This window comes from Platichthys flesus, chromosome 14, assembly GCF_949316205.1.
Source record: "Platichthys flesus chromosome 14, fPlaFle2.1, whole genome shotgun sequence".
In the NCBI taxonomy this organism is placed as follows: domain Eukaryota; kingdom Metazoa; phylum Chordata; class Actinopteri; order Pleuronectiformes; family Pleuronectidae; genus Platichthys; species Platichthys flesus.
The window spans coordinates 24,071,832-24,088,930 of record NC_084958.1 but is presented as its reverse complement, the minus strand read 5'-3'; the positions used below and the strand labels follow the sequence as shown (position 1 = coordinate 24,088,930).

Here is a 17,099-nt window from a genome sequence, read left to right as displayed (position 1 = left end):
CCGACGCACCCCGACAGCCAATCACGCCCATGCACTGGTGCAAACGCAGCCCCCGATTGGTCGGCTCAGTGAAGCATGAGTGGACAGACGCCCCGGACAGCCTATCGTGTCGCGTCAGGTCAAACGGTAAACGTCACGGCTCTGTGGCGGTGAGCGAAGAGGGGTTTGCCCCCCCCAGCTGGCGTCTGACCGGTGCGAGGAACAATACAACAGACTTACAACATGTTCATGATTTAACGGTTTGAATGAAGCTGACGTGTGTTCATGGTGAGTTCACGCCCTGCAGCTCTTCTGTCCTCACGCTCACAGGTAGGACTCCATCACCTTCTACTTCCAAGGTTCAGAGAAACAAAGTGACTCAAACAATCTTCTGAGGATGTTTGGTTTCATCCTCGAGGCTTCAGCTCACATTTCTACTTTTTAACCCACCCCACACACGTGACCTGCCCCACTCTCTCTCTCCGCTCCCGTACCGGTGGTGGAGCCCTGGAAGTTTCCACCCACCTTGCAGCCGAACATGAGGGAGATGGTGCTGTTGGTGCAGGCCACCTTGCAGTGGCACAGCATGGGGGAGAAACACTCCACCTTCTTCAAGCCGAGGGACATCTTTTCGGCGCCGGGGCAGTTGGCTGAGAGCCGCCTCCTCCGGGAGCGGTGCCGACTCCTCCCGCGCCGCCCAGCTCCGGCAGTGGCACCCCCTGCACCACCTCCTCCTCCGCCTCCAGCCTCTCCACCTCCTCCTCCACTGCTGCTGCTGCTCCCTGCTCTCACCATCCGCCCTCATTCCTCGCTTCGCTCCATCGCGGCGGGGAGGAAACGACTCCCAGAGCTCTTCCTTCATCCAGGGAGAACCTCCCCCCTCCTCCTCGCCGCTGACCCCTCCTCCTCTTCCTCCCTCTTCTTCTTCTGGTAGAATATATTCCTCTCCCCCTTGACCTCCTCTCAGGCACTCGCCTTGTCTCCTCTCTCCCTTGCTCTCCGGCTTGTTTCCCTCCTCTCTCCCTGTTATGTTGCCTCCCTCTCGCTCGCTCGCTCTCTCTCTCTCCTGACAGTGGTGGTGATGATGAGGAGAGCCGGGGCGAGGGAGCAATGTTGTGTGTTTAGTGTGTGTCTCTGTGTGTGCGTGTTAAGCTTTCCTTTGGGGGTGTGATTGGTCACCAGGGAGAGGTGGGGGTGGGGGGTGTCACATGACTCATCAGAATGTAGGAGGGTGGAGAGAGAGAGAGAGAGAGAGAGAGAGAGAGAGAGAGAGAGAGAGAGAGAGAGAGAGAGAATCCTCAGGGAAGGTAGAGAGATGTAGGGCAGAGTCAGTGATGTGAATAGAGGAAGAAGAGGAAGATGAAGAGGAGTTGTGGAGCACCCGGAGCCAGAGGAAGAGGAGGAGCAAAACGATAGAGGACAAGGTTTCACTCTGTTCTCGACCATCATTGTCATTTATCATTTGTGTTATTGTCAGAATCCTGAAGCTCTGAGACGCATTCCTCACTTGACATGTTTGAGAAACTGAACTGAAGAATCCTGGATCTGCTCCGACCTGTATTGAGCGCTTTATGGGTCACGCCCACTCCTCCAGAGGAACTCATGGAAGTCGTTTCACTGGTTTTGGACAAATATTAATTGAAAAATAATATCTGCAGGAGTAAAGACCTGAGAGCTGAGACAGGTGAGAACCGGTCCTCAGACAAGGTGGAGCCACTTCACATTAAAACCTTCAGTGAGCTGCAGACTGTGGAGGTGACTTCATGTCCACCAGCAGCACAGCACCACGTGGTCTGAACCTGAGGGAAACTTCTTCTTCTCTGTTTACGAGAGGAAACAGCTTCAGTGATGTGGAGCTGCTGAGTCACGTGAAGTCAGCTGAACACAGGTTCCTCTGAGGTTCAGCGTCAAATGTTCACACACTTAACAATAAAGCACAAGATTATTGATTTTAAAGCACAAAGATGTCTGTAAAATTCACAGCTGGAAACGGCAAATTCAGCTTTTCTCTTTTCAATTAATCAAAATGTGCATCGACTAAAAATCGATTATCAAAATAAAATAATTTTCAGCCCTAGTAACTGATAAGACCCAATCAGGAGTTTTCACACACACACACAACGGCCTCTTTCTAAATTTACACATCACTTATGACTCACACTCCCAAATCTGGTGTGTGTGTGTGTGTGTGTGTGTGTGTGTGTCCCGACATTAACTACTGGTGTTGATTAACACTGAATGGACAGAAGTATTGGGACACCTACACCTACGCATTACACCTCCAGGAGCTTTTCTGACTTTTTCTAAATTTGGCATTAATGTGGAGCTGGTCCCCTCTTTGCATCTAAAACACTCTGGATCGTCTCTGTGGGGACTTTCTTCGTCCAGGAGATGTTTGTGAGGTCAGATGCAAACACCTGAGTCTGAGGGGGTGCGTCCCAATACTTTGGTCCATATAGTGCACGAATGAAAGGGACTTAGTGGACAGTGTGTGGAGGTGGCTCCCCCTGCTGGACTCTTCCCTACACAACAGCCTGTCATCACGTCTTTTCCTTTTACCTTCAACATCTTGATGTTTGTTATTTTGTAAATTAGTTTATTTAAAAATTAATTCAGACATCATACCAAAAAGCTGAGGCCCCTGTCTTCTACCTAATCATCATGACGTCCTTTCATTATGTGTGGTGCGTCATTTTAGAAATATAGATAACTATAGATTAAATAGATGACAGTTTTTATGATCCTGTTAAAATCTCTATTTTACATTAAAAAAAACTATATTCTTTTAGCAGTAGAAAGTCGAGGGAGAGTTCTACAAAGGAGGTCAGAGGGTTAAAGAGTCAAGATAAAATAAATACACACTTTGTCACAGAAGAGAACAAAGTGGAGACAATCAGCACGAGAAGCTGCTGCTCACGGTTTGTCCATCACAGCAGGAGGACTGACCTGAGATCAGTTCAGGCTGCAGTTCCGGGGAAAGTGGTGTGAGGGAAAGCTGTTGGCCGAGCGCAGGGAGAGGAAGCTGCAGCTCTGTGATCTGCTCTCTGTGGGAAAGAAGGGAAGTCCATCGAAACGTCAAACGCTTCCTGTCCCCGACAACATTCACCACGTCTCAAACAGGGGGGGGGGGGGGGCGTCAGAGCCCTCGACAAAACAAACCTCCTGCTGGGCAGCGGAGGAACAGGCCAAGAAACAAATCACCAAACTGCTCTGAGGAGGATAACTCTGGAAATCGAACGCACTGTTTAACTCGTTTCCAACAGGAAACTAGAACCTCGGATGCACAGGTTCAAAAATACATGTTAACACAACGCGAGTAGATCTGCTTCAAAAAGAAAAAAGAATGACTGACTCCTGCTCCTCTCACTGCGTCCGGGTCGATGTCGAGGGAACCTCGCTGTCTTGCGAGGACTGGATTCTGGAGTTGTGCTAACTTGTTTGTGAGGTCACAGTGACCCCTGACCTTTGACCATCGAGTCTGATCAGTTTATTCTTGAGTCTGATGTGAAATTGGGATCATGAGAACAAGACGTCAGCAGCCACAGCTCACTGCAGCCGTGGGAAGATGATGGTCACGAAAAGTAATGTCAATCGTATTTTGTGGATGAACTTCACTCTCAGCTGATCGGACTGAACACGTACTCATTCCTGAAAGTCCAGAGTCGCAGTGTCCAGTCAGTCAGCTTCATCAGGGCAGCCAGCCCACGCCTTCCCAGCATCCTCTCTGTTCCTCCTCCTCTCTAACCTCTCCTTCTGTTCTCCTCACCTCCCTGCGGTCTGCTGACAGCCGGTTGTGTGTGTTTGTTTAACACACTGGGTGCTCCTCTTGGCTTGTGTCTTCCTCCAGGGCGCGCACATACGCACGCATACAGGCACAATAAAACCTGGTTGCTTAATGTCCCAGAGGGTGAGGACACGTTACCTGTTACATTCTTATTAAGAACAATAAAGAAAGTTCACCACAGCAGCCGTCTCAGTCTCTGAAGCTGCTTTCAGACTCCAGGTCAGATCCAGAGTTTGTGTCTCACAGCTGAACAACTCAGCAGCAGGTTTTCTGCACAGACACACACAGGAAGTGACCCGTTACCTCTGCTGCAGAGGTCATGTGATCATGTTTACATCACCTGACACGTTGTCAGCTCTGATCACCACAAACTCTTTTCACATCTTCGTGTGTGTCAGCAGTTTTTCACTCAGTCTGTGAATCTACCGGCCGAGCACACCAGGGGTCAGTTGTTCCAACCAGTCTGTCTGGACCTGCTCTTAACGACTGACTTAACGTCTCAATTACACACAATCTTAGAGATGCACATACATGTGAGCAGCCTGCAGCTGACCTCACATCTCCTCCAAGGGATCCTCAGACGCTCTGAGGTTCCTCTAGATGTAAACCAGAGTGGTTTTCATCGAGTACATGAAGAATTCAACTAAACTAAAAGAGTCCCATCTCACTGTCTAAAGAGACACTTCACACCTCAGAGTTTGAGCTGGACACTGACTGATATGACTGATCTTTAATGAAACTCATTAATGATGCTTTTAATATCACATGTATAAAAAATCCACATATATATTTTTGCCATGGTCTTAATGATTGAGATTGACAGTCACAGACTCAAATTCCAATGATTCAGCCTCCAATTTAAATCAGATGTTAAATGAACTTATAAGACAAGAAAGCACCAGAGTTTTACTGTCCTGACTTCACATCTGCTGATGTTTGTTTACATGATGAGTCATGGTGGAGAAGGTGAGAACATCTGAAACACTCCTTTATTAGATCTGAACACCTTAAGACATGAACATGTGAGGATGATGCACACGTGAAGAACACACACAGGAACCTCAGGAGTCAGAGGACGACTGTAACCTGCACATGAAGCAGAACTGAAATCCACATCAACCACCACCAGCAGGTCCTGAAGGTCAGTACAGCTCCAGTCCCTCCCAGTCCAACTGAAGACATTCCAGTGTAAATATTCTCAACAGCTGAATGACTGTGACCAGCTCCAGAGGTGTTGATTGTCGAGGTTTTATCATTTCACATTTCAAAATCTTGTAAGTTATCTACATATAGCTGGTTTGTCCATATTAAAAAAATAACGGTGCACACACAAATTAACACAATGTGTGAAAATCATCGGCACCATCGAAGGTTTACATTTTGTTGCTCACTGACTCTCCTTGTTATTAATTTATTCATGTTTTGAATTTGTATTATTTCTTCAGTGATAACGTCTGAAGAGCAGTTTCCAAAATGTTGTGAATGACTGAAAAGAAATTCCAGATTAAACATCTTTAATATTTGAGATAGAAGAAGCTTCAATCAACTTTCTTCTGAATTTGTGCTCTGACACTTTGCCACATGGTGGAGTGAGGACTCGTCTCTGAGGACAGGAGCTGTACTGCTCGGACCCGACCACACGAACCAGAACGAATGAAGCACAAAGACCCGAAGGCCCTGGACCTCAACATGTCGCTGAGCTGCATCAGGAGACTCCACAGAGAGGAAAGGCTGCTGAGCAGGGAGACCTGACATCACCAAACTTTTAATTAGAAATGTTCACCAGTTCTCAAAGAGCATCACCTGAGAGGTTTCATTCACTGGAGATTAAAACCTATCTGTGGGAAATAAATCTGAAAAATGTATCTACCATGAAAAGTTGTACATCAACATTTCTTCTCTGGTTTTACTTTGATCAGATTCAGACGACCTACAGCGACACCTTGAGGCCATCTGAGCGACCATGACCCCTGACCCTGGACCCAGAGTCCCGCCCCTCCGATGGTCCGGACAAAGCACATGAGGGATGGGTCATGCGGCGATTGTGGACGACACCAACCCCCCCCCCCCCCCAGCCAGCAGCAGGCGTCCGGTACTTACGTGTGCGTGGCGGCCAGGCGAGCGCTTGGCCTGCGCCAGCGTGTGCAGGATTTCATTAAGGAGGGGGCAGTCCTACGAGCGCCCGTGTGTGTTTACAATCAGAGAGAGGAAAGAGAGAGAAGGCATTCAATGCAAACACAACACACCAGGCTCAAGTGGGTCTGAGGAGGTCTGAGGGTTGAGATGGAGCCGGCGGCTGAAAGAAACTAGTCTCTCAGTTCAACATGCAGACGTCAGAACCTCATCAGACACCACGTGCTCGGCTCAACTCTTCTTCTACTAGTTTCAGACCTGAAACCATAAACAACAGTAAAGACCTCTAAGAGCGCAGCAATGTCAGCGTGAGTCTCCTTCAGAACCGGACGAGGGTTCAGTCACATGGACGCGAACATGAGGCGATTATCGCAGGTCAAAGTTCACTCACGCAAACGACATGTGTTGTTTGTAAAGTCATGAAATTACTGTACAGTAAAAGCTTTAACAACATGTTAAGTTATTAAGTTATGATCTTGATCTCTACAGTAATCCAAGTTATTTAAGCGTAATGGCTACTTATCCACTGACAAAAACCAGCCTACATGCATGAACACAAACTAAGAGGGTGAGGTATCATATCTAAACTAAAGTTTGACAACACGAGACTGAAGCTGAACACCACTTAGAAGTGTTTGTCCGAACCTGGACCTATCGGCTCGGGTCGACATCCACACGCTCTCACACGACACGACCGCCTGCCATAGTTAATCCAAATCATCTGGACCTCCCCTGGTGGCTGGCTGTAGTAGAAGTCCTAACACCTGCCTCCTCCATGTGGGCAGATGGGACATGGAGACCGCTGAGACACCTGATTGGTGGAGGGTGTCTGGGCGGGACCTGGTTACCACTCTGGCTCCACATGACTTCATTGGTGGCAGATGGCAGCGTTTGTATGTTTGTATAGAACCGAGATGTGACTTGAGCTTCACAGTGAAAAGTCTGTGTTGTCTGTGTTGTCTGTGTTGTCTGTGTTGTCTGTGTTGTCTGTGTTGTCTGTGTTGTCTGTGTTGTCTGTGTTGTCTGTGTTGTCTGTGTTGTCTGTGTTGTCTGTGCTGGTAACTGCTGCTCTTCCATCAACTCCAGATTTAAATTCAATTTCATACCAGGAAGAAAAAAAACGACATTTCCTGGATTATTCTCCAATTTGTGGCTCATCCCATAAACTGTTATGAAAACAAGGGATTAGAGAGAAACGAAAGAAGCTTGTCGACAGGCGAACCAACTCGTCTTCATCCTGCTCACAGACGAAGGACCGCTTTGTTTGAGGTCATCATCTCAGGCTGCTCGTCTTTACTTCTACTGAGCAGCAGTTTCGTTCCTCTCGTGTAATCACTGTCTCTACATCTGAGACCTGAAGACATTCCAGTCACAGATCATCAGGGACAGAAAGGTCGACGTCACGGTTCTGAAGCTACAGCTGCAGTGGCAGCAGCAAATGATGAAGTTATTTTTCTCAACTGTTGAACAGAGTTGTGTGAACATCAAATTATGTTCTAATTACAGTGGAAACCAGTTGTTTTCATCCAAATGAAATAATCTGACTATGGAGAAGGGAAGTCAATGAGTTTGGTGACAACACGCCCACGTCAGACGCCGTATTTAAACCAATCAGAGTCCAGTATAGGTAGACTCCGCCCACGTAGGTGATGACCACAGGACGTACGTTTGTAAGACAGAATTCTTTCGTCCCTAAATTACAAAGTGAAACGAGAAGTAACAGATCAAAGGAAACATGGAACAAACAGGAAGCTTCACTCAGATCAGAAAACGACCTCCGTCAGTGGATGAATCCTCACTGTGACCCCGACAGGTGAACCAGAGGAGGTTCCATTACACTCTCAACAGTCACACATATTTCACTGGGAGGCCGACAGACGACCCTCAGTCCAGTTAACAGCTTCTCACCAGAGCTGCTCCGAGTCAGACTGAACCAAACCAAACTCACCATGTGCCAGAAAACGTTTATATCAAACCAAAACACCTTCAGTCATCACCCTGTGACGTTTGAAGAGAGTGATCTATTTTTAATATTCTCTATTTATACTGAGGGTGTTTCTGTTTCTAAGAAACAACATGAAGGACCCGTTTAGACACAACTAGAAACCCGTCCAACACCCAGGTTGTGTCCACAGTTTGAGTTTAGTGACAATCCATCAAACCACAACACTGAACAGAGCGGTGGGAAACGAAGGTGCAGCCCTCTGACTGACGCTGGGCAGGTCTGTGTTGTTGTGGGTTCTTACCTCGATGCTGGTACTAAGGCTGGGCAGAGTGTCCGAGGTCACTGTTGTGCTTTGAAGGCTGGAGAAGTCCCACAGGTTGACGGGCGCCATGGGGTCCGCCTCCTTGGAAGACTCCGCCCATCGCTGACTGTCCAATAAGGTCACTTCGTAAAACTCCTGGATATCTGACAGAGGGAGAGAAACAGACATTTAACTTCACTCAGCACATTGTCACGATCAAAGTTGATGAATCTAACTGGGTTCCATCAGCTAATTATATTTGTGTATTAATTTCAGGTTCATCTTGAACGCAGGAAATAAGCTGATGAATATTTCCTCCACCACTCACTTACATTAGTATTAAACACAGATCCACTCTAATGCTCCATCAATAGGTCGATAATAAACAAGCTGCTATGAGTCTTTCACAGAAGCATCAGTGAAGTTTGATGATATGAAGACTACTAGAAAAAGATATACTGTATTTTGTATCAAAATAATTGTTTATTTAATATTTGCATATAAAGTTTTTATGATAAAGTTTATGGTCAAACTGTAAATTATAAAATCACAAATATATTTCCTTCTTTTTTTAAATCTCCATAAGTTATTTGAACATTTCATTCTCTGCTGCTCTCTGGTTCCACTGCACGTTATCAACACGTTACAATGGGACGAGCTTCAGCTGTCCAGCACAAGAAGAACTAATGTCACAGATTTTATAATTAATATTTAAGAACGATTTAAACAGGATCATACAAACAACAATCTCCTGTTTGTTTTCAGAAAGATATAGTTTTAAGAAGGAAACTGTAAAAACTAACAACTGGTGTAAAATTTACTTAAAACAACAACAGACGGAGGAAACTGTTGAAAAGAGAAGAAGTTGATCAGCTTCAGTTAAACATGGTTCTTTCATTCTTAAACTCATACTCGTAAAAATATATTTAACATACATGTTAAATATGTACGCATGTAATTTGTAATATATACATACATAATAATGAATAACAGCTTTTAATTCACTGTCTGGATCAGAGTATAATGATCTACGAGCAGCATCATTAACATGAGGCCTGAAGACAATGAGCGTTGATTGACTGATGAACCGATTGATTGACAGACGGAGTCTCTCCCTGCAGGCGACAGTCCGTCTGTTTACGTGAGGCCACGTTATAAAAAGCCTTCAGGCCGGAAGCCTCGTCCAACTTGACGTGTTATTTTAGGACGATTCTGAAGAGGCCTTACAGAAATAACCGAGGCTTTCTTTGGATCGGTGACCGCCGGCCACACGCCACAGATGTTTCTCCATAAACCATCAGATCAGCACTTCAACAGCTCCTTGTGATGACCTCACTGCAGCGAGCGACCTCAACATCTGACCTCACTGAGTCCTTCAGGGGAAACTGCTGCTTCCACACCAACTGAATCAAGACCTCAAACCTATAAACACTCACTGATCCCTTTCAGGTGTGAAGGAGAACACAGTCCACTTCTACGGTTGTTGTAGTAAGTTGTTCCTTGAATTCTGCGCAGCTCTTTCACAATAAAAGCCTTCACATGCCTCAGCAATGCCACGTGGAGCTGCTCCACTAACCCCAACAAGAATCCTCGCCCTATGGATGTTTGTCTCCACCAACCAGAGCAGTGTCAGTCTACATGAAGTTTTTAACAGACTCATATGACGTCACAGTGACCTTTGACCTCTAAAATCAAATCAGTTAATCTGTAACTGACGGACTGACAGGATAATGCAGCCACTAGGTGTCACTGCCTTGGAGACATTAAACCGTCCTTCATATCATGTGAGGTTCGACGACCAGGTTATTCCACTTTGACAAGACAGACACTGAAACCCTGAAAACAAAGATTTGACTTTTCACTGAAATCATCAGGTGTTATGTAATTTCTTCTGTCGGCTGAAAATAGCTCCACATATCAACATCGTACAGAAGCTGATGTCAGACCTAAAAATACCAACTTCCTTCTTTGTTTCCAAACTCGTTGCAGGGTTTGTTTCTCTCTCTTCATAGTGGTTGTATTAATTCAGTGGGTTGGGCCTCAGCAGTGTGGGGCTATCAAAGCCTGCTGGACGCGTGTGGTCCACTTACTGCACTGATGTCTACTAGTTGTTCTGAGTATTTGCTATAAGAGAGCCTTTCATTGCAAGCGACTGCTTAATGAAATCATTGTGCATATGAAAATAAACTCTTGAATCTTCTGCTTTTCTCTGAACTTAAGTCTTCAAGACAGATTTTAGCAGCAGAGACATGAAGCAGTCTCCGCCAGGCGGCAGCTCTCCAGACGCTGGGGCTTGTTGTCGTGGTGCAGCGGGTTCCTCGGCCGTTAGTCTGAGCGTCCTCCAGGGACGCCCTTAAACACTGCGCTGTATTGATGTCTAATAAAAAGCCGCCTCTGTGGAATAGTGGGAGACTGTGAGGAGATCGTTTTACAGTGAAAGCAACGAGCTGTGTCCCAAGTTAGAGCCGTGCGTTCGACCGCTCCCACAGCACAGGCTGGACCAATGAGCTTCTACACAACCTGACACACTGTTTATTTCCTACCAACACTTCAGAAGACTCACAATGTTATATTCATCAGTAGCAATTCAGTTTGTTCACTGTTTGATGTAGAAATGTTCCTCCTGAGCATATGTTGGTATTTTTACTTCCTGTGATGTAATTTTCTTAAGAATCTACAAATCTCTCCAAAATCTGAACAAGCACAGCTCAAAGTTATGTTTGTCAATAAATCATAATAAATTATAAATGAATGCAAATTGTGTTAGAAATTCATAAAATACAAAAATCTTTTACATCAAAACAGTGATTCTTAAGATTTTAGATATAGAAGCATGAGCTAAATGTGTCTAAACTCTAAGTAAATAAGTTGAACTATGAACATTGTTTAGTTTCTGAGATTTCTCTGCTCCTCTCTGTGGCACCACCACACATCACCAAACATAATGACATCATCACCAAACAGAATGACATCATCACCAAACGTACTGACCTCATGATGAGGTGAAAGACAGAGGTCTTGACTTCTGCTACAACATGTTCTAAATGTTTCTGAGTTTTTCTGTTTTATGTCTCAAAAAACTGGAAATCTGTAAAGATATACATTTATTTTTACATTAAAAAATGTGTTTATTTCCCTAAAGTTCTATATATTTTTTTCGTCAGCTGTTTATTTCTGTTGATATGTTTATTTAAACCAATATTTATGGTTTAACTGTAAAATATAAAATCTGAATTACTTTGTAAATTGAACATGTTAGTTTTGAACTGAAACAATTCAAGACATCACCAGTTTGAACACCATGAACGATTCAGCCACAGGAGTCAGTCGCTGCAGCCTCAGTTCTCATCTTTGATCACAATGTGTTGGACTGAAGGTGGTTCATCAGATTGAAAAGAGGCGCCGGGCCTCATCTGCCTCTCTGAGGGGAATCAGGCCAGTGTGAACTCAAAGAATGGACAGAGAAGCTGCAGCACACGGCTCTCGTGCTGTAAATGGTGGAGGATTATGGACCGGGGGGGAATCGTCATGTCCACGGAGGGATTACACGGTGCTCGGCCTGCTGCAGACATCTCTTTTTGGGGGGTTTGGCAGATTGGAAACTGTGCAGCAGAAATCTATTTTTCATCAGATGCTTGGACGTCAGGGTGAGCGTGACAAACACACAGAGGGAGACTGCATGCTGAATGAAAAACACAATGCACAGTCAATAAATGAATTATTATTTAAGATCAGGAGTCGAAGTTTGTTCCCCCCCGAGCTGATGGGATGAAGCAGAACAGACACTACGTTCAAACCACTGCAGAAGAAGACAAGGTGCTTAAGAGGAGTTGTGGTCAAGCTCAGAGAACAGTTAGGTTCTGTTATGATAAAGTTTGTTTACACTAAAATGCAGTTATGCATAAGTTAAATAAAAGTTCTGTTATTATAAAGAAAAAACGTATTTGGTGAGGTCGCAGTGACCTCTGATCTCAACCATCAGAATCATATCAATCCATCCTCGAGTTCAAATGAAAGTTTGATGCTAATTTGTTCAAAATGTTTGTGAGATTTCTTGTTAACCAGAATGAGAACTGATGGAAAACTGAATGTGTAATTCCTCCAGCCACCAGGTGTCACTGGAGTAGAGGCGTAAAAATTATATTTAAAAAAAAGAACAAATGGTGGCTAAGATTAATCGCACTTTGTAAATATATATATATTATATAAAATATTTAATAAGTAATTATTGATTATCTACAGGTTGTCATTGAAAATGATCATTAACTTTTATTTATTAACTGTTGATATATTCAGCTCAAGTTCTATTCTCACTGTCACTGACTGTTGACTGACGAAGACGAAGACGAAGACGAAGGCTGCAGGAACGAGGCCACTGAGTTCACACTGACGATTCCCGCTCATCCATTAATGATGAAGATGCTGAGAGCAGGAACATGAGGTGGATGCAGAACGAACAGAACGGAGCAGAGCCGCTGTCCTTCCTCGAACCCGAGTCAGCTGATTCACAGATTTAGGCTCCGACCACACGACCACGTTTCCACTCTACAGGGCTCTCTGTTACAATCCCTGCTCACAGTAACACGTGAACACGCATATCACATGACCGCTAACGTCCACGAGCATGCATGTGTGAACAGAATAACATCTGGTCTCCTCCACATGTACACGGCTCATCATGAACAGCAGCTGTTAGCAGAGACAACATGTCAGGAACACTTTGATTCTCCATCTTCTGTTCTACTCTGGTCTCTGAGGCCGCTGCTGGTGCTTTTATTCTGGAAGGAGGTCATGTGATATGAGCCTGACCAATCAGTGAAGGCTAGGTCATGACTGAAAAGAAAACCAATCAGCAAGAGGCTGTGAGCGTCTATGTGTTATCTCCAAACATCTCAGTTTCTGCTGGTCCAGACTCAGGGTTTCAGACGAAGAGGGTAGTGAGAGGTTCACACACTTCCCTGTTTCCCTGAGACACTCCAGAGGTGTGTGGACGTAGACGGATCCGTAGAAGAGTTGATGTGTTTTCAAATGAAAACACAGTCGTGTGGATGTAGCCTCGGTCTGTAGCTAAACACCACCTGCAGAGTTGTGTGATGCATGTTCTCAGGTGTTAGTGTGGATTCAGATTACTACTGTTCTGGAGCTAAACCTCTGGTTCTTATTCCAAAACGTTCTAAAACTCAAACGTCTCAGTGTGGACAGAGCCTCAGTGAGTCAGCCCTGGGAACCTCAAACAGATCCAACCACATTCCCGTTCTGTTTGCCCAGATCCTGAAGCTGCTGCCAAAACACCACACAAACAACTGCAGCTGGAAACCTGCAGGGCGACTTCTCCTCCTCTATCAACTCTTCCAAAGACAAGAATAAGTTTCATCTCCACAAAGGAAGTTTACCCTCATGAACTCATGTGACTCGGTGAAGACAGAAACCAACCTTCAGCTGCCTCGTTGTTTTTCATTCAAATCCAGGATTCTCCTTCCAGGATGATTTACCTGAGGTTTCTGAAAAACCACCGGTCAACCATCAGCTCTGTTTATTAATACAGGTTTATTATCCTGCAGGTTGCTCCCAGTGCAGAGTCACTGTTAGTGATCGTCTCTGAACTCGTCAGATACTTTCAAAAACATGGAGATCTGAAAGAATCTCCATTTCTTTGTCACATTTTCATATTTCTACAAAGAAACTGAGAAATCTGCAAACAACGGTTTTTGACTGTTTTTTTGTTTTCAAGGGGGTTTTCAGGCATTTTTTAAAAATTTCCAAAAACGTGTACAACTAGAAATCGTCCAGGTTGGAACGTGGTCCAGTAACAGAGTGATGATTTCAATCAGGAGCCATTCCAACAGAGAACAAGGATTCTGAATAAGTTCGAACACTTCCAGGTTCTTCTCATCCAGATGTTGCTGCTGCTGTGTGCTCTGGCTGCGTACTCAACCATCGCCCTCGGACAATCACACAAACACATCGATAAACTTAATGACCTCTCGCCCCGCTGTCAAGGCGCACACAGAGCAAATGAGCACGAGGAAGGCTGCAGCCATGATGCCCGACTCTTTCCTCCAGATCTACAAGGATCCGAGCGGCGGCCAGGAAACACTCTGACCTTTGACAGAAGATCTTCAGCAGTTTACTCCACATTAGAGGTGTGAGGGTTAATCCACACATATCTGAACTGAAACAGGAGTCTGAGATTTTGTCCACACCAATCCACGAACTGATGCATCCCAACATCTGCATGAAATTAAAAATTAAACTCTGCTGTTGACTTTTAATAACCTGCAGCCACACAACACTTCAACCCTGTCGTCCTGCACTTCATACGGAGACTACTCCAATGTATTTTATAAAAATGTGAAAAGAATAGCCACTGGACCAGATCATACTATATCATCATAAATACATCTTTTTGTTTATTTAATCAGACTTTTATCTGACACATATAAATCTCCACATATAAATCCACCTGATTCTGGACTCAGTGAGGTAAACACAGGCGAGGAGGGCCTTGTTTGTCAAATCGTTTCCTGGCTTATTTAAGCACTAGTTCCTGTTCCGTTAGAACCTGATCAGACTTTGGTGATCCTGGGGAAACAGAGAGTCGTACCTATGAGAGCCTGGAACAGGTTGCTCTGGAAGATGTCGATGACCCTCTGGATGGAGTGTCGGAGCTGCCGATCCTCCGTGTGGTTCAGCTTGGCCCGGTACTCCTCCAGCAGCAGCAGCGCTCGCTGGGCATCTGGACGACAGGAGGAGGAGGAAGCAGCAGAGGTGAGTCTGGGATACAACCGAGCCGAGCACAGCCGCCGTCCATTCATTCTCATGGAAACTGATCTGAGACGGGCTGGCAGCAAAGTGCAGCTTCAGCTCAGCAGACACGGCTCTGTGCAGCAGTAATCCCTGAGATTGAACACTGACCTGGACTCAGTGTGTGCACATAACAGAGAACTCGTTCTGTGAAGTGCAAACACAAACTAGAGAAATGTAAAAGTCAGTTTAGATTGAGAGGAGCATCAGATCTGCTGCTAGGTAAACAAACTACACAAAACACACAATACATCCACACACAAATATACATATATAGATATGTACACTTATACATGTATATAAACACACATTATATATATATATATACACACAAACACACACACACACACATGTCTATATGTAAATACAGGCAAATAAATATCTGTGTATATATATATACACAGATATTAAACAAGTATTTATATAGAAGTGTTCAGAGTTGATGTGTGGTAGTAGATCAAATGTCAACATGTGGATCAGTCCTCATATATAGACACTAACATATATATATATATATATATTTATATATTCTTATACTCAGTGCCTATAATAAGTGTGTGACATCAGCTGACAGCCGCAGTGTTCGTGTCGGAGCTGCAGCAGCTTCACGCTTCACTTCTGAGACTAAATATTTGATTCATATTAGAGTTTATTTTTAGTTTGGCTCGTCTCCGGACAAGGTGCCCCACATACAACTTGGTTAGCTCCAGCGGCTAACGGGCTAGCCCTACTTTAACTCTCTTCACCTGCCTGGCCCGGCTCGGCCCGGCTCGGCCCGGTGCAGGAGCAGCCGTGTGAGGAGTGTGGGGGTCGGGTGTGTGTGTGTGAACGCGTCGGGCTCAGTTTGAGGGAGTTTTGGGTTCGAAACCCGCCTCACTGGACTCGGTTAGCCGAGGCTAGCGGGCTAGTTAATGTGTTAAGTGAAAGCGGCTTACCTTTCTTTCGGACGGGCATGGCACGGTCTGGCTCGGCTCGGTGTGGCGCTAGGTCCGTGTTAGCCTCATTCACTCCGCCACACAGGGTCGGTGTGTTGGATCGGTGACTGCTCCGGTCGGAGCCCGCTGTCACCGCTCCAGGTCCGGGCTGAAGGGACTCCTCCACGACGACACCAAGTTCCGCTCCAGCAAACAAACTCCCTGCCCGGGGAAAAGCTCCCTGCCCGGGGAGCAGCGGGGAGCAGCGCCGAGCCTCCGGGGAACCGGTCACGAAAACACGGCTCCAAGTGACTACGAGGGCGGGACGAGCCGGACACGAGCCCCGTGTCTTTCCGACTCTCTGAGCTGGAGTTCCCCGTCAGAGAGGCTCCTTGTCCTGGCGGCCACACGGGGCTGGATATAAAAAGTGTGGATGTGTCTTCACCGACTGAGACCTGCGGCTGCCAAACTCCGGAGAAACTGCTTCCGGCAGGAGGAGCACCGGGAGGAGCGGCAGGAGGAGCACCGGGAGGAGCACCGGGAGGAGGATCCGCTCCGAAGCTCCGGTGTTTATCCCGGGTACTAAACTTCCTTGCAGCTGGCACACTCCGAGTCAAACCGTGCTAAACCCAGTGTGAGTTATCCCGCACGGCCCCGGACTCTTCTCTCTGTTGATCCTGAGGTGCGTGCGTGTCAAACTTCTCTCACGGTGAAGCCCTCCTCTTCCTCCTCTTCCTCCTCCTCCTCCTCAGGTCCACTAATTCCAAACTTTCCTCCAAAATGGCGTCTCACAGAGCTGGAAATGTGAACCATGTGATTTCCAAAAGGCTCTACCCCTCCGACCTGCTGCCCAATCATACAGCTCACCTACAGGCCGAGGAGGAGGAGGAGGAGGGTCTGGGGGAGGAGAGGAGGAAGGTGAGAGTCTGAGGAAAGAGAGGAAGAGGAGGAGGGTGAGGAAAGTCTGAGGAAAGAGAGGAAGAGGAGGAAGGTGAGGAAAGTCTGAGGAAAGAGAGGAAGAGGAGGAAGGTTAGGAGAGGAGGAAGGTGAGAGTCTGAGGAAAGAGAGGAAGAGGAGGAGGGTGAGGAAAGTCTGAGGAAAGAGAGGAAGAGGAGGAGGGTGAGGAGAGGAGGAAGGTGAGAGTCTGAGGAAAGAGAGGAAGAGGACGAGGGTCTGGGAGAGGAGAGGAGAGGAGAGGAGGAAGGTGAGGGTCTGTGGAAGAGGAGGAGGCTGAGGAGA

At 46.0% G+C, this 17,099-nt stretch overlaps 1 protein-coding gene across 9 annotated transcripts in view; it reads right to left on the bottom strand.

The window, feature by feature from the left end:
• Positions 1-16,633, bottom strand: part of dlg1b (discs large MAGUK scaffold protein 1b) — a 52,357-nt gene extending 35,724 nt beyond the window's left edge. For 4 of the 9 annotated variants that reach the window (XM_062405256.1, XM_062405257.1, XM_062405258.1 and 1 more), the window contains exons 1-3: positions 15,882-16,632; positions 14,747-14,878; positions 8,143-8,306 (exon numbers count right to left, since the gene is read on the bottom strand). In XM_062405256.1, coding sequence (XP_062261240.1) covers positions 8,143-8,306; positions 14,747-14,878; positions 15,882-15,900 — 315 coding nt within the window. In that variant the 5' untranslated portion in view covers positions 15,901-16,632. Of the gene's footprint in view, positions 1-504; positions 659-8,142; positions 8,307-14,746; positions 14,879-15,881 lie in introns of those variants that run through there. The other 5 variants (XM_062405260.1, XM_062405262.1, XM_062405265.1 and 2 more) reach the window with 3 other exon arrangements.
• Between the last annotated feature and the right edge of the window lie 466 nt (positions 16,634-17,099).